This window comes from Thermobia domestica, chromosome 1 (assembly GCF_964235325.1).
Source record: "Thermobia domestica chromosome 1, izTheDome1.hap1.1, whole genome shotgun sequence".
NCBI lineage: Eukaryota > Metazoa > Arthropoda > Insecta > Zygentoma > Lepismatidae > Thermobia > Thermobia domestica.
Genome location: NC_137454.1, coordinates 378,887,622 through 378,914,192, shown reverse-complemented (window position 1 = coordinate 378,914,192; position 26,571 = coordinate 378,887,622). Strand labels below are relative to the sequence as shown.

The 26,571-nt window shown below is 36.5% G+C and overlaps 1 protein-coding gene across 1 annotated transcript; it reads left to right on the top strand.

Moving 5' to 3' along the window:
- Positions 1-23,594: 23,594 nt before the first annotated feature.
- LOC145682668 (protein GVQW3-like) lies at positions 23,595-23,984 on the top strand. Its single transcript, XM_081754072.1, has one exon. It carries the CDS (start codon positions 23,595-23,597, stop codon positions 23,982-23,984), a length of 390 nt encoding a protein of 129 aa, XP_081610198.1.
- Positions 23,985-26,571: the final 2,587 nt, after the last annotated feature.

Sequence of the window (26,571 nt, the reverse complement as noted above, 5' to 3'; positions counted from 1 at the left end):
TTCAAAACGATTTACATTTTCGCATTTATATGTCACTTATATCATACGGTAAATGTGACAAAGAGAATAAAAGAAGAAGTGTCATTTTCAATTGCCTTGTCACAATTTTTAACTCGCCATCATTCCTACACATTAAGGAATATTCCCAAAACTATAGATATTTGGTGGCAATACAAGAAAATAATTTTTATATTTCCTAGAAATTTTGCCTTAGTGTTAATGATTTTTTCTTACATATATAGTGTATTTTTTATTTCTAATTTACTATTGAATCGTAGTTCATTATAGGAATTTACCATTGAAAAAATTTAATAAATGCTCATTTGAAGGACGACATAATATATTAGTGGTAGACCACTCACTTCTAATGTGAAGAATCTTTGGTTCGATTTTAATGCATATCAAACAGATATGGCGAACACCATGTTTACGTTCTATCGTGGTTTTTCCGTTTGATTCTACTGTCTTATACCATCAATTATTTCCATTAGCAGAGTATTAAAAGGTTCATTTTGAGTTTAATGTCCCATTCAGCAGCGAGGCTATATGAGACGTGGACCTACTGATTAACGTGGAATCCGAACCACATGAGCTCCCTCCGGGAACAGAGTATTAAAAGGATAGATGCAAAATATGGCATCTATGTCTTCTTTCTACGGTATGACTAACAGACTGAATGGTGTACAGTACATTTTGACAGTACTATGCACAAATAGGTCTACTGCTATGCTTCAAATTGGAATTCCACGAAAGACAAATCTAAGTGAAATGAATATTTATCCGCAGATTCGTTGCATTACTATACAGACATGTATACAAATTGAGAGTTGTACGCCATGTGACATCGAAAAATTAGGATGACGTGTCATTCTCTGTATGCTGGAATCAGAGCCTCTATTCGTCATGGAATCTAGTCAAAATGACCATGTTCCTGATGAATCACCTGCAGGAATGGTGTGTATGATTTCACAAGACTATCTGGTGGAGGATTGAAATGAACACAATTCTACACGTGTGCGATGGGCTAAATGTCAGTCGATGATGCAGGCCAAAGTAAAGCGGAACCCGTCCATTCCTTATCAAGACTTACACATTAAAGAATGAATTGTGGTTGCGAATTCTTCTGCAGAATTATGTCACCCGGAGTTGTCTGAAGGGATAATATGGCCACTGCTTCCTAATGTTAAGGTCACTGGTAAGGTTTCCTCGATTTGTAGCAGGCAAGATTGTGTGTTGTACCCAATGATGCCACAAACCAACACAGCAGTACTTCGGTCGCTATAACATTGGATAGTGCGCATTCTTAGAGTATCCACACAAAGGTTGTATCTAACCCATATGCGTCAGCCATTACAGGACAGGTTAAAGCAAGTCGTTCGAAATCACGAGGATCTTCCGTTCAGTGTTCACGTTATCTTTGTGAGCTGGAATACTTGTAATTCTGGGTGAACAGAAATCGACGGAAAGGTATGTGTGTCATGCAGCCAGTTCAGCGTTCGTGACTGTTGAACCGTCGTTCCGTTACTACACTCCAGCATCAAGTTAACACATTAGTGTTCTCCATGCTTATGCACACAATATATCATCCTGTAATATGGTCATATTGTGCTGTCCATTTCCTGATTGTCACTGTGTTCAGTTCTGTTAACCACGATAGTTCCGTTGACATCATTGTGACTATTGTTACCACAGACAGAGGTAAAAGTAGATCTGAAAAGGTAGGGGACGCACGTCGTCACGCCGTCCCCACTGCCTATATTTGCCCATTGTATATTTTTAGAAATTGGGGAAAGCTACAGATGTTTTCTGGAAGTGAGGAGTGGTGTGTTCCCTCTCATTTTTACTCCTGCCACACATATATTTGTACCATGATAAGACGACCTGTTGACAGACCAATTTTGTAGTACGAGCAGTCACCTTTTCGAAAACGGATGATACTTCCTCGGTCGAACGCAGTTGTTGCTTTATATGCTGTTTTTTAAACCCAACAAGGCATAGTGAAGCTTGGCCACACATTTCCTGTTCGGTTGTCTAATGTTCACTACTTAAGTGCTGCTTAACCTGTCCTCTCACCATCAATGTTTCTTCCAGACAAAATTTTAGGGGGACACTGCCCTCCCGTAGCTCTGAGAGTGTCAACAGGAGGAGACTAAAATAATATTTCTATAATATAATAATACATAGAATAGTAATAGCAGTGCCCCCCGGAAAATAGTTTTTTGAAAGAAACACTGCTCGCAATACTATTCCTAGCATTGAATCAAGGACGAAGTTGGGACCACCCATATGCCACTCAAGGTATGGTAATCGTACGTGGTACTTTGCGCACAAATCCTATGACTGTATGCATAAATCCAGAAAGTTCTCTTTTTCAATTTTTACAAACAACAGAGTATGTTGGGTTTACAATCTTATTAAGATAAATTTCTAGACTCCTCTATAGTAAGAAATGAAGCCAATAGATAACTCTTTAAGCTCTATGAGAAATATATGTTACCTTTTGAAGGTTAATAGAAAGTTATGAAAGAAAAAATGGTGAAATTTATAAGCAACTGTTATTGTTTGTTACAATATTTCCTACAAAGAATGTAAAACACACTCTTATGTTTATACTTTACTTGTAACTTTTCTATCATTTGGAAGAATAGTTCTATTCATAATATATTATCTGGGATTCGGATGGACGAGTAAAACCGAATTGGATTTCTTTCTCACTGCGAGTTTTGAAAACGGGGATGATATCAGAAAGTAGTATTATGAATTCTGGGATATCATAGGTACAATAAGCTGAATATATATATTTAATATTTGAAAGAAATTGTGAAGTAGTAACTAGAAGTTTTTTTGTCTTAAGAATTAATTAAGAATTTGATTAATGATGACAAAAATATATAGCAGGGAATTTCGTAATCAAGTTCGAAAGCTTACACGAATTCAATTAAAACGTTAAAGATTGTAAAGGATAAAGATCCGTTAAAGGATAAAGGTCCGTTAAAGGATAAAGATTGTAGTGTAATATATGCTTTCGCAAATCTGAATTTCATAGAGGTTTGAGGAATCCTGCAATCGTCTAGGTACAATCACACAACTTTTCAGACCGAAATATCTTTCAACAATGGGTGTTTATTTCTCGAAAATGGATTTACAATGATCACATAAATGCTATCATGTTAGAAATTTTTAAGATCAGCACTATTAGAACAAGAAGATGGAAAGCAACAATGTACTGAAAATCCAAGTACATTCAATTTTTCCATTAAGGACAACTCTCAATTACTCACATCTACAAAATACCGACAGGAAGCTTTGTCCCAACGAAGACATCCATACGTATTATTATGGGATAAAACATAACCTTTTATGGACTTCCTCGGACTCTCCAGTCTTACCTTATTTCCCCAAGGTTTTAGTAACGAACTAGAATTTATTTTCAGATCACAGTTTAAGATTATCTACAGTTGCAGGAACTGCTCACAGTTGGACACAGGCCGTAACTTGTGGAAGTCAGGGGGCAACTGCCTCCCCAGGGGAGCTCTCAGCCGTTCGAGGGCGGCCCACTTTAAGACAAAATTTTCTTACTCCATTTACAATACGAACATGAAATTATAAACAAAGCATTAAACAGGTTCACTATATTACAAAAACAAAACAACACAGAAAAAGTAAATAAAAATGAGTAGTGGGCGCATTTAAGTATAAAAAATGTCTACTATCAGAAGCCCTAGAAATAATATTTGTTCGTATGGCTTTGAGATTTGTTAATATTGCTAAAACCTTAAAAATAGGTTCAGAATCTACCTTAAACGTGACCGGTGTTGTGACGTAAAAGGCAGTTAGAAACTTCCGGAGGCATGTCGAACGGAGACCTCTTGTCTGGGTTGCGAACCCCAAACAATTCATTACATGAAATTACTGAATGGCTTTAACATCCACCCAGTTCCTCTCAGAAGTAATTTAAATTAATGCAAGTCTTGGGGGAGTAGACAGCGTAGCTCAGAATTGATTTGAAACATGGGAATAGAAATTCAAAAATAAAATTCGATAACACAGAATAAAATTTAGAATAAGAATTTAATGAACTGATCTTGAATAATTGAATAATTACAGAGCATTGTATGGACTGGTATGACTTAAAGACTAGACAAGACTTACTTTTGGTAACGGTGATAAGCAGAACCTCTGATGGAGAGAATGACGGAGTAACAAAACTAATAAACTGACTCGCAGAGTTTCAACTTCCCATACCCGGAAGAGTTGAGTTGATTTTAGTTTAGCGTACCGTTCAGCAGCGAGGCTATATGAGACGTGGACCTACTGATTAACGTGGAATCCGAACCACATGAGCTCCCGCCGGAAATCGAACCCGGGTCTCCCACGCCAAAGGCGCGTACGCTAACGGCTTAGCCACGAGGGAGCTCTCCCATACCAGTAAGAGAATCCGGTAGTATTTATACGATTTTTCCGTCATGTCAACATTCTTGCACATTCCTTCTGAGTCCTCCTAGTTCTAGAAGTCATAGCCGGCCATTTGCATTGTAGAAGTCAAGGCACTCTAAATTTTCCATTGGATTATGAATCCTAAAGAACATTCAAACTGCCTCCACTTCATACATTGCCTATTTTATACACATTTAAAAATTCAATTAAATATTTTGTTTGATTACACATTGTGGTACCCAATAATATTGTCCCCTTAATTAATTTGTTATGCATTGAACGGGCGCACAGACTCCGAGGGGTCCACAAAGGGTAAGAGAAAGATGCACACAAGGGACCTATTTTTGAATTTTGCGGGAAGACCCATAAAACTTTTTCTAGGGGTCCCAAATATTAAATGCTTGCCACCCCACTAAAAATTTATGTTATGGCGCTGGTTGAACAAATTTAATTAGCTATATACTGTAATTTCAAATTATGCTATTAGAAGCTCATTGCGTACTATCATGGATAAGCGGGTGCAAGGGAGTAATTTTCTTTAAATTTTAAAATTTTGAAAAAGCGAATGAAAGAGTGAATGAAAGAGAGAATAACTGCCTGCAAGCCATTTTACAATATCTTGCACGATACGCTTCATTAAAAAACTTATTTGACTTTCAAGTCATATGGCGCACATTGCCTTAGAGGGTCCTCAATGATTTCCAGAGCATAAAGTTAAAGTCAGTAGATAATAAAGAAGTGGATTTGTCTTCTTTCGAATTTAAAAAAAAAATCACGTTAACTGTCGTATACATTTGATTCTTTTTAGAATATAGCATGTGTTTTCCTGAAGCTTCCCAATCATGATCGCAGTTCAGATTTACAATTAGGATTAGAAATAAAAAGGAATAAAAGGACACCATACAAAAAGCATTGCAATTCGTCGTCTCTCCGATTTGAGTGATTTTTGGATATGTTGTAGCTGAGGACCCCCCCGTCAATTGTGGGGTCAGCTCCTTATGACGAACCCTGTGCCCTCCAGAGGTCACCAAAAATCGCGGCGTACAAACAGCATTGCATTTCCTCGTCTGTCGACTTTCGGAGATTTTTGGATATGTTTTAGCTGAGGACCCCACGGGAAATTATTTATATGGGTTCAGCTCCCTATGACCAATCCTGTGTCCTACAGAGGTTATACAATGGGTGTTGGTAGATCTGGTTTAAACTCGGCATACCAAAAAAAAAAAAAAAAAAAAAATAGTTGTGTTTTCTACTGGGCTACGGCAAATGAGGATACTCCACCTAACGATGTGAATTTTGGTGACCTCTGGAGGTCACAGGATTAGTCATAGGGAGTTGGCCACATATAAACTCAGATACAACATATCCAGAAATCACCCAAATCGGAGAGACGAGGAAATGCAATGCTCGGTGTTTGGGCTTTCGGCGTCTACGGCCGTGTTAACCCACCACGTATGAGTGATGACGTTTCTCGGTGATTACACTATCCGAAGAAAGGGAAAGAAAAAAGAATTAAGAAAGGATGTAAGGGACCTGGATGGTATATACCATTTCGGCATTTGCCTGATATGAATGGGAAAAAGCCAGGAAAATCTCATTCAGAATGGCTGGTCTCAAAAAGCTTTTTACACTCTTTCGACGGAGTGTTCAGTTCACGGTTTAAATCAATCGTTAATAAAAGAGTTAATTAACCTAAATCCTCCTCACGATTTAAGAAATATGCTCATCGATAGCTTTTCTCAAAATCGATTTTGATGTTTTTTATGAGGATTTTCCTTAATTAAAATTCATTGTGTTTGGAGTTAACATCAGTCAGTAATGAAGGAATGAATTTACCCTTCCCTTTCATATAAAAAAGTTCCAAGAAATCTTCGTAAAAATTCCGATTTTTAAGAAACAAACAGTGAAACTGGTAGACGATAAAACGATTGATAATTTCGGATAATAATAATAAGAAGAATAAGAAGAAGGAGGAGGAGGAGGAGGAGGAGGAGGAAAGAATATCGCTTGCTTCTACAATACACTGCACTGCTAATAGTGAACAAAATAAATAAAAGAAACTTAAAGTGTAGTAAAATGGCTACAGACTTGTTCAGTCCTAAAAGACTAAAAAAAACTGTTGTCAACGATTTGTTCATTGTGTCTGTTATAACTTGTAAAGTTTGTTAGCTCTCAAATAGCATACTGTAAATTTCTCAGTTGTTCATTCTGAACTTGAATAGAAAAGATGATGACAAACAAATTCAAGTTCGATCATTATAATTCAACCACATTACATGTTTCATAGCCTATATACGAGAAGATGATATAAAGTTTTAATTGTCATAGTTAAAAATCAGGAAACATGGATTGTTATGATTTGTACTTGTTAACCGGTTAACTTACCAATTATTTCCAAAGGAGCGTTTCAATTTTTACCTATTTTTTTATTGCTAAATTCTAACATCTAACATCTTCTAACATTTTAGATCGTCCAAATCTTGAACTTTATGTCCCAAATCGTGAGCAAACGCCTTCACGTACCCTAAAAGCATAAAGTTCAAAAGGTCAAGCAGAACGATTATTTTGACCATTGAATAGAACCTCCCCTTTCAATCCAATTGGTCTGGAAATCGTTATCTGAAATCCTCTCAATCAAGGGAGATAGTGAGGAGCCCGTCTTGTTGGAACAGGTATTTCTGTGGTACGCAAGATACAATCCAACATTTCCAGGTACGTTGCTTCTGTAATTGAAGGGTAAGGGGAAAAAACAAGGAATGTCCATGTGTGTGCTTTATCGGGTGCTTTGTCCTATCTGTTGGTGACTCTTGGTACTATTTGACTGTATATGCCATGCATGCGTAGATGTCGAAATGTCCATGCAAGAAGGGGCAAAAGATTTGACTAACCCTATTCTTTTTATGAGGTTTTCAATATTAAAACGCCGTTTTCTCAAAAATCAATTTTTGTGACATTCCTTCTTTTTTCCCCTTACCCTTCAATTGGAGTGTCTTCAAAGAAGAATGGCCTTTGATACAATTTTCAGTCAACGGGCATTAATTTTGGGCTGTTGTGGATGTGGATTTTCCTCACCCTATATCCCGCAAGTATGCCTATTCACCTTACCTGACGTATAGATGGTGGGGCATCGTCAGAAAAAAAACTACTCTTTTAAGAAGATCATTGTCCTTATCAATGTGCGATAGCATTTCAAGAGCAAATTCACATCTCCAAGGTTTGTCATTAAACTGAAGTTTTTGAACAAGTTGTCTCTTGTAGGCTTTGAGACTTAACCTTTTATGTATTATATCATGCACAGTCGAACGCGGAATTCATAGTAGAGTACTCACATGCATTATAAGTTTACGCGGTATTCATTGAAAGTCTTCTCGAACCGTCTCTGCCACACACACACTATCTTTCTTCTTCAACACAGAGTAAGTTTTGAGCAATTGTTTGTGCCATCTAGCAATGCAATGACGATCTGATGGTTCTTGTCCGTATTGTTTTCTAAATCGTCTTTGTACGGTTACAGTGGTCATGAATTCTGCGAACCAAAAGCACCACTCTACTTTCTAACAAACTATAAAAGACGCCATTTTGCTCACGAATAATTCCCATGCGTGAAGGTCTGTTGTGTTTAGTTGTCTGCTGGGCATAACATTATATTCCTTTCTCTTTCCGAAAAAGAAAACCGAACGATTCTATCTTTATTCGTTTTCAACTTATTCGAATTTCTTATAGATATATTTTTGAAATGAAATGAAATGAAATCTTTGAGTTTTACATCCCACGGTTATGCCGATAAGGATAAAGGAGACGGTGAAGATGAGAAATGAATGAAATGATGTAATGAAGAAAGTGGGAGGAAACGGGAAAACCTCAAGGAAACCCACGCACACGTTGTTTGTCCACCACAAAGTTCATTTGACGGGGGCTGGGATCGAACCCGGGACCTGAAGCACCAGAGGTGAAAGCTGTACCACTGAGCCATCACGACCCCAGGTATATTTTTTATCTGTACATAGTAATATACAAATAAGAAACGTGAAACTACTTATATTAGCATACAATCTTGATTTCTCTCCGTAAGAAAAACCTGAAATTACACTCCTGCGTTGTGTTCTAGCACGGGCGGATCCAGAACCGACTTCGGGAGGAGGGTGTCATACTGTTACTTTTAAAGGCTAAAAACTTTGGAATGGGTTTTATTTATAGACTATATATAAAATAAGATTTTGATGACATTCTGTATGTGCTGTTTGTTAAACAAAATCATTATCAACTGAGAACAACCTAAAAACCTCTATACTTCTAAATGTTATTATTTCAGCTTTAAGTTTCGCTCCCTAATACGCTATAAAAACGTAGAACAGCAAGGTCACTTCATAGATCGATAACTTTAGAAAGAAGACAATTAGAGTGAGTCCAAATGATCCCACTCGGATGAATTGATGGGAAAAACACACTTTTAAAGCAAAGTAATTTTTAGTTCGGAAATTAGCACCTCTAGCGGTTGAATTGCGAAATACTGAAGTGAAAGGATACCTTTTTTTGTTATGTCAAGAATTGAAGATGTATAATTAAGAATCAATGAATACGGCTGCTCACTCAACGGGGAAAATAGTCTTCTTAAAAAAATCTTGTTAAAGAAATTTCAAGACGAAGCTTCAAGTTTGCTACTTAGCAACAATCATTTTACTCTTCTTAAATAGACTATTTTACGCTAAACTTATTTCAAAAATTATTTAGTTCAACTTGCTTTTTTTTTTTAAAAAAAAAAAAAAAAAAAGACAAATGATACTGAAGGAGGAAATAAAACCTCCTGTACCTGTGTTGTACTGAGGAGGAAGATAGGAAATGTAATACCTAGATCAATAAGAGTTTCCATCTAAGATGGATTCTTTTCTCACTCAATCTTTAATTGCAGGTCAATGATCGTTACCAGTCCTACTCTCTGGTGATGAATATGAAAAACTAAGGTTCGAAATAAGTAATTTCAAACTGGTTGCTACTTGACGTCACTGTTTGTATGGCTCTTACGGGTGGTCTAGTGGCTAGCTTGTGCGCCTCTGGTATTCCCACGCAATATGTTTATAGTCCAACATATACTCACCTTAAATATACGAAAGAACGAACATATATGGATTAGAGTATACTCTATATTTTTAAAGTGCTCGAGCATATAACGCTAAACATTTCTAGCATTGTGTCACTGGATAATTCTAAATCTGAATCCCGTTTCTGATAGTTCTTCTTACTGTCGGGAAGCAATTGGAGATTTTGTAATAGATTTCAAACATTACCACTGATAAACATCTCGTGATATCGAAAATTGCCTGATAAATCAGAGGTGTTGATTTCGAATCTGAAGTTATTTCGCGATAACTATCTCCATTCTCAAGATGAAATCTTTACGTTTTACGTCCCACGCGGCTAAAAAAAGACGGTGATGATTAGAAATCAATGAAATGATGGAATGAAGAAAGTGACAGGAAACGGAAAAACTACGAGAAAACGCACGTAGATGGTGTTTGTCTACTACAAAACTCACTTTGAGCGAACTGGAATCCAACCAAGGACTCCATGCACCAGAGACGAACGTTCTACCACTGAGCCACCACGGGCCCACTGACAGAAGGGAAGCTAATATGAAAACATTTATATCTTTACGGAAAGTAGTGTATTGCAGTATTTCAGTTTTTTAAGTAAACAGAAACAATAAAAATCTCTCAAACGTAGATGAATCTTTGCAGCAGTGAAAAGAGATTGCGCAGCTGTGATACTTTTCTTTATAACCTTCAATATTTTGTCGTACACATGAATGAACAAGAAAAGTGTGTTCTCGGAACAACTGCCTTAATTATTTCCATTTCTTCATTCCCTGTTACTTTATTAAATTTCTTTATTCCCCTTCTTCTGGGACATCCCACATCTGGCTGCAACTCCTTGTGCTCTCAATTACAAGAAAATCATAATAGAATGAAATGAAGTTTATATTAACTTTTTGTATTTATTACTTTTTAAGTTGATTATAGCTGCCAACGGTCTTAGAAATCTAAACTCTCTTTTCACATTACATAAAATTTCCTTGCAGTTTTTTTTCTATATTCTTTCAGAGAGAATGAATGTAAAATATTGCAGTTTTCCGTCACATGATTATGCCTTGTAGGCTAAGAAAGATAAATAATGCCTGAAAGTGAATAATTATGAAAGAATTGAGAATGTGGTGACAAAAGAAGAACTTCGGGAAACCCCACAGAATCAATGCTGCCCACCTAACACTCACATGCAGGTACTTAAATAAAGAAAGTTCAGGAAGAGTTAAAAGTCCACGTTCGGCAAAAGGAGTCGAACCAAAGTTGGTTTTGCTTTACGATTGTCAGTATGACACCTTGAATCGTTCGATTACATAATATTAGCGAGCAATGAGACACTGTGTCGTCTTCATCTTTGTAGGAGAAAGTGAAATGAAATCTTTAAGTATTACGTCCTACAATTAAGCCGTGTGGATAAAGAAGACGATGATGATTAGAAATGAATGAGATGGTGGAATGAAGAACTTGGGAGGAAACTAGAGAACCCCGAGAAAACCCACGCATACGGTATTTGCCCACCACTAAGTTCACTTGGCGCGAGCTGGGATCGAACCGAGAACCCAATATACCAGATTTGAACGTTCTACCGCTGTGAGGCACAGTGGTCTATCCTGGGACTAGACCTATAACAACATAGTGCGAACGTTTCAATGGTATATATGCGTTGGTACGTGGTTTAAATGTTTGGCCTCTACATAAAGTCATTATATAATTTCCTGTGTTAATTAACATTTTTTCCTATAAAATTTCTAAACTTATAGCTCATATTCTTAATCTTCAGCGTGTTTGGTTCCTGTACATAGCTCTCATTGCTAGCAATGTTTTTTCTATTTGTACCTCGTATATTTTTTTTCTAATTTATTTCCCAGCAAACAAGCCTACAGCCAGGAAATAAAGAAAGAACCAAAGTGAAAAAGAATAAAATGGCTTTTCCAGAGATTGAGTTAGTCTTCTGTGTAAAAAGGAGTTGTAGGATTCAATTGACTTTGTGATTTCCTCATTGCCATTAGGTCTGTCGTGTTTCCTCCCCTTTCAGTCAGATGGAAACTAAGTTCAAAAGAATTGCAAATTCAATTTCCTGCTTTGTATCCTCCTCCGAGCAGGCATTTTCTCTTGGGTTTTCGGTGTTCTCTGAGACAGTGATGATATTTCTACTCCTTTCACCAAAGGTAATGCATATTTCCGATCTTGGGCTCTTGTCGGTCGACCAAAAGAGCAATTTGCCTAATGGAGCTTTATTTACTACGAATACATCAAGCGGCAGAAACAAGACCAAAGGATATGAAATTTGTAAATTGTGTGTTATGGCGCGGTGGCTCAGTGGTAGAGCGTTCACCTCCGGTGCTTGAGGTCCCAGGTTTGATCCCAGCTCGCGCCGTGTGGACTTTGTGGTGGACAAACACCGTGCTCGTGGGGTTTCTCAGGGTTCTACCGTTTCCTCCCACTTTCTTCATTCCACCACTTCACTCATTTCTCATAGTCATCGTCTCCTTTAGCCTAACCGGCATAACCGTGGGACGTGAAACTCAAAGATTTCATTTCATTAATAATCTTACAATAGTGAATGAAAACATTTTCAATCTACACATTTAAATAAAACTTCAAAAACGTTTGAAAAATATGGAACAAGTCTTGAAATAATCAGTTAATTAGATTGAATCAAGTATAACTGTCTACCAATATCCTAATTCTACGAAAAAAAAGTACCGCGTACAATTATTAGTTATACATCAATCGGTTTTAACAATTTCATCTTAAGTTTCAAGTCAAACTTTTTCACATGAAGTCCTAGAGAAGAATTATGAAAATTCTTTTTTTTTAACAATTCCGATACTTAAGGGTGGGCCAAAGAATGTATCAAGGACTTATTTTCAATTAATTAAAATGAGACCACAGACATCTTACAGAGTAAAGATCACAAATCTTCTGACTTTCTATTTTTTAGCCCTTTTACCCATAATAGTAAACACTGTTACTCATTCAAATTTTAAGAATCATATACTGTAATCGTAGGGACCGTTTACCAATGTTTAGTTTTTGGCAATTTTCAAATTTTAAGCGTCTCTAAATTCAAAGGGGTATATCATGGTATCTATATAGTATTCGAAAAAAAGAAACAAACTTATTCACATGATCATATATTTCCAGCGGCGCAAATCTGTCTTCAACAGTGGGTTGGGGGGTGGAGGGTAATACAGTTGCCATAATCCTTTTTTTAAGAGATGTTCAAAACAGAAATTGAAAAATAATGTTGTGGAAGATGAGGGGAGCAGAGTTGTCCTCAGCATTGGGAGGCGGGCAGATTTGAGGATTATTTTGGGGAGACATGAATTTCATCTCACTTTCCTTTGTAGCAATCCGAGACAAATCATCACATTTCTCCACAAAAAACACATTTCCAATCAGATTATTGAGAGAGACAGTCCCGCCAGTTCTAAGATTGGATAGGACATGCCACCCTCATCCCTCCGAGATTTGCGCCTGAGATGGAAAGTATTTGTGGATGTACACGATTTAGGTGCCTATAAGAGCGAGATAAATACGTGATACAGGTAAACCTCCAAATTGTGCGTTTAGACCACTAGCCCATTTAGGAAATCCGTCTACTGAAACATGGCGATGCGATGACCATATGCCGATAGAGGGGTTTAGCAGAATTATTCCTATAAGGCCACTACGTCGCCAGGAAGAAGGACCGCCATCCAGATGATGGCACGCATTTCTAGAACCGCCATTGCGACTGAAAAGTGGTTTAATTACGGCAACATGGCGGCAGGGAGGTGGGAAGCCAAGTACATGATGGCATGTAGTAATATGGCCCTGACATGGTGGTTCAGAGGGTGGTCTCATTATAACTTTGACCAGCATGCCGACGGCGGGCGTCGCTGCTGGGCCCATTATAACAGCTAGAAGTCGGATGCTGAGGCGACAACGAATTCTTTAAGGGGACAGCTCCCGACTTCAATATTGGTTCCTAGATAGTAATAATTGTTAGAGATGGCGGGAAACTTTTTCATATGCATCAGGCTTTCATTTCTGATACAACCATAACTTCTAGATCCACTTCTTAAGGTTTCAGCATTGAATTCAAATAGTTTAGAGATCTATCGTAGATACACAACGTGAAAAGAAAATCATTTGAATACCACTGAAAATCATTTGTATTATTTAAAATTGTTATACAGCAATAACCATTATTTAAATTGAAAATTTGTGTTAGAAAATTTTCATACCTCGAATTTCTTTTTTAGAAACGGGGTTTATAAATTAACAATGACAAATCTTTTTTTTTTAAAAAAAAAAACACCAACAATCAAATTGTTGCTAAGAGTTAAGTTTTCCTTATTCGTGTGGCAAAATTCAGTAAGTGTATTCAGGTAAGTATTTTATTCCCCTATTTCCCCAATTTTTCTTTCTAGTGGCGTTGAGGTTAAAAACGTTACTAGGAATGAGGGAACAGCATATATACAAGAACCAGCATGAATGTTAAATCAATATGCTTTTTGTAACTTGGCTGTTAAGATTACTTAGAGGCAACAGAGGGAAAGGGAACAGTTCCCTGGAATAAAGTTGAGTTGATTTTTGGTTTAACGTTCTGTTCAGCAGCGAGGCTATATGAGACGTGGACCTACTGATTAACCTTTAATCCGAACCACATGATCTCCTGCCGGGAATCGAACCCGGGTCTCCCACGCCAAAGGCGCGTACGCTAACCGCTTAGCCACGTAGGAGCTGGAATAAATCCCTCTATGAAAAGGAAGCTTCGACGGTTGTTTACCTCAATTGTATCTTCCTTAGGTTTCTTTCCCCTTTGTAACAGTTATCTTCATATTTCTGAAAAGTCAGTATTTTAAAACATGTAGATACAATTTAAGAGCACTGAATGATTTATTATTATTATTATTATTATTATTATTATTATTATTATTATTATTATTATTATTATTATTATAAATTTTAAAAATCCAAAGCAGCTAATTTTTGTATGTTTGTTTGTTTATTTTAAGTAATTAATTTTTTCCGCAACTGCTGTTCTTTATAGATTCTTGCAATCCATAAGGTATTAAATCGAGAGTATACATTTCTGAGTTTTAAAAGAAGTTTCGTCTTGTTTGAAACTTGGTTTCCTTTTGTCACAGCTAGCCGCGCAAATCTGTCTTCAACATTTGGGGCGGGGAGGACGCGTAAGATCATTCCCATATATATATATATATATATATATATATATATATATATATATATATATATATTTAAGCTATGTTCGAAATATTAATGAACTTGAAAAACATTGCTGTGGAAGACCAGGGGAGCGGAATTTTGTTCAACATTGGGAGGCGGGCAGATTTGAGGCTTATTCTCGGCGGGACATTAATTTCATCTCACTTTCCTTTGTGACAATCGGACACAAGTCATAACATTTCTCTACACAACACAACTTTCAAATCTGATTATTGGGGAAACAGTCCCCCAGTTCCAAGATTGGAGGGGACATGTCCCACTCACCCTCCGGGATTTGCGTCAGTGTATCTTTCAATAAAGTCTCATCTTATTTTACTTTGGTAAGTACATTAAAATCCCGCCCCCATAATAATTAATTAAAAATTTCCCACTAAAGGATAGAAGGTGAACCAACCAAATTTACGGAGATATATATTCGAGTCCTAAAAATACTTAACATTTCATTTACAAATCCTAAATTGAAGGGGTGAGCCAACATATCGCTCTTAAATTTTGTGAAGGAACCGTATAACGTTAAACAACCATGAAAGAAAATAATTTCTGTCAATAACATAACACGTGGTCAGCACATGGTAATTTTAATATTTTGACATTTTTTATCTGTAGAATGGAATAGACAGAACCGGTAAAATTTTCCGAGTCATTCGAGAGTCCTAGAGAAAATTAAAAAAAAAAAAAAAAACCTTCCTTTTTGGTTAATTTCGAAATGTATGGGGTGTTAACAAAGGATCATCAATGTACTATGTTCTATGAAAGAGAATAGTTATATTTTCGATTTCTAGGGAACACCTACCAAATTTTGTGTTTTAACAATTTTCAAATTTAAGGATGAACTAACACACTCCTCCCAGATTTTGAGAAAGGAACATCAATGCACCTATATTCTATGAAATAAATTGGACCCTTGTACTCATTCATATGTAACCATGTACGGTGATAAGTGGTCATCAAATAGGATAAAATAGGCCAAAAACCTTCGAAGTTTACATTTTAGGTAATTTTTCTACCCATAAAAGGGAACGAGATGACCAACGAAACTGCCCCGGATTTATATATCAACCACAATTTTTAAATTTGGAATTTCACAAAATTTAAGGGGCGATCGTATGTTACCCTCCCAAAACTTCAGGTTTGGGCCAAAGAACCCCTGCCAAGATCAAGAGGGAATTGGCCACTATGACGTCATACTACATGATCAGGTCACGTGATGTCCCTCAGTCAATCTGAGTCAAATGTGCTGTAAACCAGGGCATACTACTGACTGTCTTTAAAAAGAAGAACGTTTTTAGATTTAACAAAAATTATTTATAATACCCCACAAATCTGTTCATGTCGTAACGAGAAACAGTAGCGTTGTTTCATATTTTGGTTTAAGGGGAAAACGGGGAAGGTTCGCTACCAACATAAAAGGAGTTCCAATTTTCACTTTTTTCATTAGTATATTGCTGCACGTAGTAAAAAAATGGCTGTGTTAATTCAACTCAAAGTTAACACAGGCAGTGGTTCCAGCGTGGCTACTACTATGCGCTGTTAATTCAACACATACCCTTCAGTGTTAGCGTTTAACACAGGCGGTGTGTTACGTTTTCAACACACAACTGGTGTTGAGCGGTGTTAAATTCGGATCTGTGTTAGTCTTTTCGGTGTTGATCCGACACCATGTCAGGGTCGGTAGTATGGGGAAAAGTGATGAATATTACTTCTGTCGGTGTTGCACCAACATGAAGAAAGTAACACAGTGTGTAGTGTGTTATTTTTTTGTGTTAATATTACACCATGTCAAGTATTAATATAACACAGTCCCTGTGTTATTTCAACATCAATTTCTTGTTATTTCAACAGAAAATCTGTGTCTTAATTCAAGCTCAAAGCCGTATAAGTAACACTGTTTTGGTGTTATATCAACACTCTCTGTTTTAAAATTCAAGGTCAGACCACCAGATTGACATCGTTTTTGGTGTCAGTTCCATTCCAATTCTGTGTTAGTACGACACCTGTTTTGGTGTTGAAATAACTCCGTGTGCGGTGTTGATGAAATCATTTTTCTGTGTTGGAAAAGCTTGTGGTGTGCATGCTTAAGCTTACCGAAGATTTTAATTTTAAAATAAAAATAGTAAACTACAGAACACTTCATTTAGAAAATCATCATAAGAATATTTGTCGTCCTCCCCAACATTTATTGTAAAGTATTTCTTGATGATTCGAAACACAACCTTTACCAATAACTTGTTCAAGAATATTAGGAAACTCTTACCTGTATCCTTATAATATGTTTAACTCTTAATCGTGTTTATACTTGTTTCCCACCATTTTTGAAACAGTCCCCGGTGTTGATTGGTGAGCTCCAGTGCAATGTAGAAGTGACACAGTAATACGGTGTTGTTTCTCGCTGTTGATATATTTCTTCAGAAACATTATGTAAAACAATTGAGAACACATCGCGCGGTTTGCATGTTGAAATTTTGCGAATACCTGGATTTGTTTAAGTATTTCTTTCTACAGTGTTTGACTGTAGCTTCAGACATAGGAATTTATAATTAGATGGACAGCATATTTGGCAATTACGCATTAATTTAACACACAAGCTGTGTGTCATTCCAACTACCTGCATTTGACACACAACTCCAAATGGAGACTGAGTTGTTCTAATCACCTGTTGGTGTTATATTTTAGAATAAATCATCTGTCGTAGATTTTTTTCACGACCATGAGTTATGTCTGTTTGTCGTGTTTGACCCTTCAATAAATTTCCCTTGTTTTTTACAGCCCGGGGAGGAAATTTAAAAATAAACTAGAATATCTTATTAAACAAACTTACACTTAAAAGTTGTTTTACACAGATGAAAAAGGAAGATGCGGTACTTAAAAAGGTAGTTACATGCGTAATTCTTGTATTTTTTTTTTTTTTGTTTACTTAAACGTGCAGCAGACGTAAAACTGAAAACGCATGTTTTATAATATTTTCCGTATAAGTGCTTTATCTATACGTACTTTTCGTATGAAACAATATAAGCGGTCAGGATCTCACATACAAATGGACGTATATAACATATAGCTGAGGAATGTAACATAAGTATATGTAGGTGATATACGGCAAACTGTTAGATGTCAGACATCCTGCAACGGCATGATGTAACATCTACGTGCATAAGTAGCATATGGATAACGTACGCTCCATACTGATTTCTGTTGTAAGCAAAATTGATTGTGTATATTTGTATAATATACCGCTGTCGGGAGAACGGATTTTCCTCTGTGTAGTTCCGCTGAACGGTAGGGCCTCTAAACGACTGTACATATATTGAAAAGAACGAACAGACGATTTGAGAATCAGGTGTTCAAATATCGCTTTTCCGGTGTGCCGCAATCATGAAACGTACAAAACCGTTCGAATGTCGAATTCAGTAGTTTTCATAATTACACTGAGGAAAATCCGTTATCCAGACAGCGTTATCCGTTATCCGTATTGTACAAACATATGGAGTCTTTATGTTTACTACAGAAATCGGTACGGAACATCCATTATCAATATGCTACATAGACACTGCCCTTAGATGTTACTTCATGCCGTTGCAGGATGTCTGACATCTAACCGTCTTAAGTCAGCTACATCTGTATGTGAAGTCCTGATCGCCTCTAAACAGTTCTTTCGTTCGTACGGAAAGTACGTTTATTCCCAACACTTGCACTGAAAGTACGTATAAAATATACTTTATCAGTTATATGTTTACTGTACGTTAAGTAAAAAAAAAACTACAGGATTTACACATGTAACCTACGTTTTTACATACTCCACATACTTCTCTTCTCAGTGTACCATACTTTCATCTCTCCTATCTTCACTCGAAATCACTCAGGAAAAAAAAAATTGTTAACTGGTTCTTGTGATCCCAAAAATGTTTGTGTTGCTCAACTGCACTTTTAAATAAAAATATTGCGTTCGATTGTCACAAGTTAAGTTGTAAGTCATTCCACCTGCGAGGGTCGAAAGCTCGACAGAACGTTTTGCGATTAACATTAAAATACTGATGGGAAACAATGTAATCTATTTACATCTGATCTTATATTGACGTCATGTTGAGCATTTGATGCTGTTTGCATCCTAGAAAACAGTGCTGTTGAAAACACTGTTGTAAGAGGAATACTTGTTTGTATGAACAACGTTCACCAAAGCTCTTTAAGAACCATTATTCTTTCTATTTTCTTCTATATATAAAAAAAAGGACCATTTGATGGTTTCACATCTTATAGAAACATAACGAAAACATTTTGAATATGTATTTGAACGGTCATCATATAAATACAATGAAAACTAGTGATTAATTGTTTACTACGATGTGACAGTATAATAGTAGTTCTAAGAACGAGAGTATTCAGAAACCTTGGGTCAGAATATCTCTCTTTAAAACTGTGCATGAAGAAAGTTTTTTTTTTTCCTTCGCTTTCAAACCTAAAAATACAAGACATTGTCAAATATATGAAGCAAAATGATTAATCATTTTTTAGAATTACTATTTTTTTTACCTTCTTTATTTCAAAAGCCTTGTTCTTACCCTCATTTTATGTATGTAAACTTTTATTTTCTCTCCCTTTTTTATGTATAGTGTGGCTCGTATGTCATATTGACTACCGGTACTGACCTTGTGCGTTCGGATTCGAGTGACGAGGTTCTGCTTCAAAAGATCCGTGGTTCGACCCCAAATGAAGTGAATGTATAGTAGAACCCCTTTGCTCTTCACGTTTTCTCTCTCACACTCATTACAGCAAATGCTCCATTATCATTCATTTTAATTGATCATACGTCTTCTTGGATTAAAGAACATGAATGTGGGATGCTAAATTATACATATGTTGAAGAGCTCAATCGTGGCTAGGAGGTTTGCGTATCAACCTTTGGCCGGGAGGCCGGGGTTCGATTTCCAGTTGCAGCTTATGTGGTTTGGATTCCAAGTTAAGCTGTAGGTCTATGTATCATATAGCTTCGCTCTGAAAGAGACTAAGTTAGAAATCAATTCAAATTAAGTATATCTCTTGAACGACGAGGGACAATCCTCATGCGTTGGAGTCTCACTGCAGAGAATGGGTGTATTAAACTGTCTTCAAAGTTTCTGCGCTCGTGTCCCTGTTGTAATGGATTAAATACAATATTCAGTAAGATTCATAAGCAGACGATGGAGACAACTGCCCCAGTTGGCGATAATTAACATTTTTAAAATATCGTTTAGTACAATTCATTGCAAATTATTTTAGTATAAACCATTGCTTAACTTATCGCAAAGATGTTCATAATATTTGTCACATCATCTTCCACATATACAAGATTCATTTTCATTTTCTCCATATATTTATGGGGGGCCCGGTGGCTCAGTGGTAGAGCGTTCACCTCGGGTGCTTGGGGTCCCTGATTCGATCCCAGCTCGCGCCGTGTGGACTTTGTGGTGGACAAACATCGTGCTCGTGTCTTTTCCTGGGGTTCTCCCGTTTCTTGTTACTTCCTTCATTCCACCATGCCATTCATTTCTCATCTTCACCGTCTCCTTTAGCCTAACCGACATAACCGTGGGACGTAAAGCTCAAAGTTTCATTTCATTTTTTTTCATTTATTTATGTAATGAAACGCAATAGGACCGTGACAAGTTTATCATAGAATCGATAAGGAATGTTTGGAGAGGAGCAAGAGGAAATTTACGAGACGAAAACACTTTTCCAATTAAAAATAACTCCAAACTATTTAGTGAATTCAATACAAAGAAGCACAAGCTTAAGATGATAATCATGGCCGTGAAATTTCTGAGATTTCTCCAGTATATTATCGGATCACTTTACACACTAACACTTCTATCTCACGATGAGGTGTTCGCACTAATCCTCATTATCATTAGCCATTGTAACATACTCCTAAATTTTTTATATTAGTTCATGACTGAAGTGTTTAGAAACATGCGTTAGCATTTAATACAACCAAATAAACACATATGATAGGACAATAATAACAATTTAGTTTCAACTCGTTGAATTAAATTAAATAAAACTTTTAATTTCATATTCCATGTTTATGTCCTATAGGCTAAGGGAGACGGATGGTTAATGAAAATGAATGATTATAAAGGAATTGGTGGAATGGTCATGTGAGAAGAAACGCCAGAACCGTGAGAGAGTTCACGGACATGATATTGTCCACCACAAACTAATATGACCTGGGTTCGGACCAGAGACCCCTCATACTAGAGGTGAGCGCCCCACTACCGTTTCACCGTGTCTCTAGATTACGAACGTTCGTGACATATCTTGACGAGTAATACACATAATATTCTGTTCCAATGACTGAAGCAATACATATAAGGCAAATAATCTACTTTAACGAAACTTAACAAAGGAACGGACTCTTCAAACATTTATTTTATGACTTTTATTCCCGTTCTGAACCTCAGAGAACGTAGAAAATGCAATACTTTCAGAATACCATTCTTTTCTCAAGTGTAGGCCTACCACCATATACCAAATATTACACACACTCAGAGCTGATGCAAGAAAAATTATAAATATATTTGAATGCAATACTATTTTGTGTGAGGTTGTTGAAAAGACATAGTTATTCCAATGTTCTTGTTCAGGTTTGAAAAATCTTGAGCACCAGGTAGGTATAGCGAGTAAAAATAATAGTCTGGCGCCAAGATAATTTAAATCCAAAATATGTAGCTATATAGATCAAACTGTGTTATTGTGGTGCCAAGTTTTGAGAACTGGTACCTAATTCAGAAGCAAAATTTTCCAACATTATATTTGTCCATGATTTTTTTTTTTTTTAAGAATAACTGTCACGAATCACATATCTCGGCCACAAGAGGTTGGTTCCCACTACTCACAGTCTGATCTGAATATACTCATCCAACCAGACAGACCCGATAGCCGAAGAATCAGCTAACTCTACAACATTACTGCAGAGTGTTTATTGGATTAATAATGTTAAACTCAAATATTGACGTATTTGTTTTCCTGCATGACATTTCTCAATAAAGGTTAGCCGATTTATGTATAACTTTGGAAGACCCTCTAGATATGCCATATGTTATCAAGCAAGATACTAAGAACGATCTTAATACAAAGCCATTCACCCTTGCAAAATTCAGAGGGGGGGGGGCTAGTTCCGTCAGTTTCCAGGATTGGCGTCCATGTAAGAAACTATCTTTATTATTTGAAATGTAATTTCATGTTTATTTGTTGTGACGTACTGAAAAGAACGTAGGGATTTAAAACACGGTGTATAGTAAAAGATTTAACAAAATAATATCATTGCTTAGCACCATTATCTTTATTATACATGACAAGTTTTAGAGACACATTCGATTAATTATTGACAAACCCTCATAAGAAAAAGTATGATTACTTTTCTTTCTGTGATTTTCATGCATGTGCATTCTGATATACCTTGTAGTTATCTTTCAGTGCAATGCTTTGACAAACAAGATACACAAGAAAAGAAAAAATCGATTTACTAAGAATAGAGAGAGAAAGATGAGAATATAATTTGTAAATATTACATTAATACCTTCATGCATGCTCTCCTGGTCTATGAAAATGTCTCCCCATGTTAATTCAGAATAAAAATATTAATTCAGAAAGGATTAATTCGAAAATTACTTCTATACCTGTTTCAACCTTTACTTCCTTATATTTTATGTGGTACCGTCAAAGAGTTTTCTAAAAATAAAATCATTTCTTAAAAAATATGAAAATAAGAGAAAATAAAAGATGTATTTATGCTTGCAATTGCGTATCTATGTAGACGATATTAGTTGGTTCACTTCCTTGCCGCTTGTCAATGCTGTTATCAGCCGTTCTGGATACACGCTCTGCTTCTCCCTGCCATCTGGCGGAGAAATCACAAAAGTTTTGATGCAGGCAAGCTAACTTGTAAGTTGCGCCTTTCAAGTTTTGTTGTCTGTATATATACAATGCAGTTCTTTATACAATTTAATATTAGTCGTTTATTTATTAATGAGGTATTACTTCTACGTATAAGTAGGAACTATGTCTTACAAAGAGTGTGTGAATTTCAGTATTACAACAATTGTACTTATAACTTCAATGTGATATATATGCTTATTTCACTTGACACATCAGCTGATGAGCTCATTCGTGGCTAAGCGGTTAGTGTAGAAAAGTATACGCGTGGTTCGGATTCCACGTTAATCAGTAGGTCCACGTCTCATATAGCCTCGCTGCTGAACAGGAAGCTAAACTAAAATCAACTCAACTCACATCAGCTGATTTATGAAAGAATCGTTGATAATAGAAGTTTCATTTCCCTTAACGGAACTGTGTCTTCCGCTCTTTGGTATTTTAATTTCTGTCAACGTCTTAGAGACCAGTTCTCAGCTTTGCAGTTCAAAATGACTTCGACGACTAATTGTGCAAGAGTGAAAAGATTTTGCACTCTCACTAACAACTTCTGAACAGGGGCGGCTTTAGGATTTTAATTTGGGGTAGGTCTGTTCCCTGTTCCTTTGCTTATGGATACATATATACATTTGATTGATTAATGACAGTAGAAAATTACTTTTAGAGTAGTGGTTGATGTTATTTGTTAAATAATTATCGACCATTAATATAAATAGCGGAAAATACGAGGGTTGGAGCAAAAGTTATGGCAATTATTATTATTATTTTTATTTATTTATTTAATTTTTTTGCAAATATGTGAGTGGATCACAAACTTCTATGTGTCGTGTGGAAGTTCTGCAGGCATAGTGTGTATGCAGAACAACAGATGGCTCTGTGATAGCTGGTAGTAGCACAGCAAGGGCTGTGAAATCAGTCAGTTGGTGAATGTCCTGCGAGATGGAAGTAACCCGTGTTGAGCAGCACGCTTACATCAAAATAGCCGTTCTCCGAGGGAGAAATGCGATGGAATGTCACAGTAAATTAGTGGAAGCCTTTGGGAAAAGTGCCCTACCATACCGGACAGTAGCACGGTGGGTAGGAAAGTTTCACCAAGGACGTGTGTCAGCCAGTGATGAGCAACGTTCGGGACGACCTGTCAGTTTGCGGAATGACGTGACACATGCCGTCATCGAGCAGCTCCTGGATGAAGACAGACGACGGACGCTACTGGAGTTGGAGAAGGCAAGTAGCATCGAGAAACGCACCGTCCACAGGATATTGCGTAATGAGCTGCAACTACGTAAAATCGTATCGCGGTGGGTACTGCATGCACTGATGGAAGTTTAAAGGTGGATGCGCTATGCAATATGCAAAATAATGTTAAAAGATTACACAAATAACAAAACTTTTTGATTGAATAGATCTGTAATAGCTTTGAAAATAAAGTCCCACGGGGCCTGGAAGGCCCTGCATATGCATACAAGGGTTAAGACAGTTAAGCTAACCTAGCGTTTCTCAAAGTGTGGGTCGCGACCCATTGGTGAGTCGCGGGTCGTTTTTTTGGTGGGTCACTAGAAGTTTTTCCTTCTAATTATGAAAATATTATTTTGATGTGAAGTACTATTAAGAAAATGAAAATTGGAAGCGTTTGTTAATGAGGGGAACAATACAGTAAATGGTTATTCAGAGCCCTGGTTACTTCCTTAAAGACATAGAAAAATATAAGCAACAACGATGGCGGGGATCAAGACTAAATGCAGTAATCGACTGCAAGTGTCTAATTCCTTGCACCTGATAGTAGCCTAATTCGTCAGTGTGGATATCAATACAGTTATTAATAAATATCGAAAACAAGCACATGCATCGCATGCGACTCATTATGAATAGTTATACAGAGATATTGCTTTCCAATTACTTTTGTATATCATGTGAATTTTTATTTTTTAATCTAGGAAATAAAAAATTAGAGATATGATTTACCAAATTTAATTAATTTGAAATACACCCCCATTACGTATAATGTCCATGTGTATTTGAATAAAAGTAGGTGGGCCACAAAATACATTTTACTATTTAATGTGGGTCGCGGTAACAATAAGTTTGAGAACCACTGGGCTAACCCAAAGAAAATATATATATATATATATATATATATATATATATATATAAAAGAGAACGTACAAATCCTTTGTTCCCTCATCACGCTAATACGGCTGAACCAATTTCTTTCATTTTTGGGGGGTTATTAGGATTTGGACCCTAGATTGTTTTTATCATATCACTTTAATTTTTAATTACCAGTGTCTTGAGATAATTGACGATTCAAGTGTCCATAACGTACAAATCCTTTGTTAGTTCATCATAGGTAAAAATAAACGTATTTATATGCAACCCGCATGACCGTGTCACTCGGCGGGTTAACATAAATGACAGGCGATATAATGTTAACATTTACTGCAAGCATATTTCACGGGTATTAAACACATGAGATATGGAGTTGTGCATTTAAATTTTCATTTCAACCCAGCGAAGCGGGTAATATATGCTAGTATATATATATATATATATATATATATATATATATATATTACAACGGTATGTTGTACTATTATTTACCTGTACCGGTCTTAGAAGGTGATCAGAGGTGCGACAACGGAGCATATTGGGTAAAGAAGAAGAAAAATTGTATTGAAAAGATTATTAGTGCTCCTTAGTTACCAAAAAAAAATAAGAATATATAAACAAGTAAGATTGTTGAATAATAGATTGCAAGGTTAACAGAAGAATTGATGTTTAGAAGTTAATCGTTTGTAAGAGAAATATTAAACAAAGTTATAAATAAATGATATTTACATCTTAAAGTTCTATTATAGATATTGTGGCTCAAGAAATATTTATTAAGAACCAGTGGTGTTACATAATTAAATGGTGCCTTCATACCGGGAGTTAGTGTATCGTTCTGAAGTATAGTAACAACGAGCACAATTGAGCCCAATATTTATGTTACTATATTAAGAAGCGGTAAACGAATAAATCGAGGTATGTCGGAAACAGAAGGTATACAAGACCGACCTATGCAAAGTAGTAGTCAGGCTCCTGATACCGTGACAGATCTTTTAAAGCAGATATCATGTCAAATGAACCAACTTCAACAGAATCAACAGGAGTTCCAACAGAATCAACAGGAGTTCCAACAACAATTTGAGGAGTTCCAACAAAAAATGGTTACGCAACAACAATTTGAGGAATTCCAGAATGTAACCCATCAACAATTGGAGGACTCCCTAAAGCAATTACAACTTAAAATTGAGGAACGACTGGAAGATAAAATGGATCAATTACATTGTAAAATAGAAGGTCAATTGGAGGAACAGATTTCCACGAGATGTAAGCAGTATGACCAAAAGATGGAACGAATATCCCAAAATTACACTGAGATGCAGGATGTGGTCAAAGCCATGGAATCGGTAATTAACGAACACACCTTTCACATCCGAGAACTCCGGGAGGATATGAATTGTTTGCAAGAGTGGTACCATACTACTAAGGAAGAGCACGACGGTGGACATAGACATCAGTCTCACAGTGGACATAGAAATCAGGCTATGTATAATGGATTAGAACCAGTAATCTCTCATGATGGTGGTTATAGAAATCAGTCTCCTTTTAAGGAACCAGAACCAGCAACAGCTCATCGAGTTTTGGAGGATAGTGAGTCTTCGGGATACAGTGAAGGAAGTACCGAAGTTGGAAGAAGAAAGAAATATTCATCCCGTAGGAATTCAAAATGTTACGGTAAATATTCAAAATCTCATAATAATGACAAACCTTTGCGATTTAGCGAGGTAAAGTCATTGACCAAATTTAGCGGTGGACCTGATGATATTCCTGCACGGGTATTTATCGAGAAGTTCGAGGACGAATGCGACTTGAT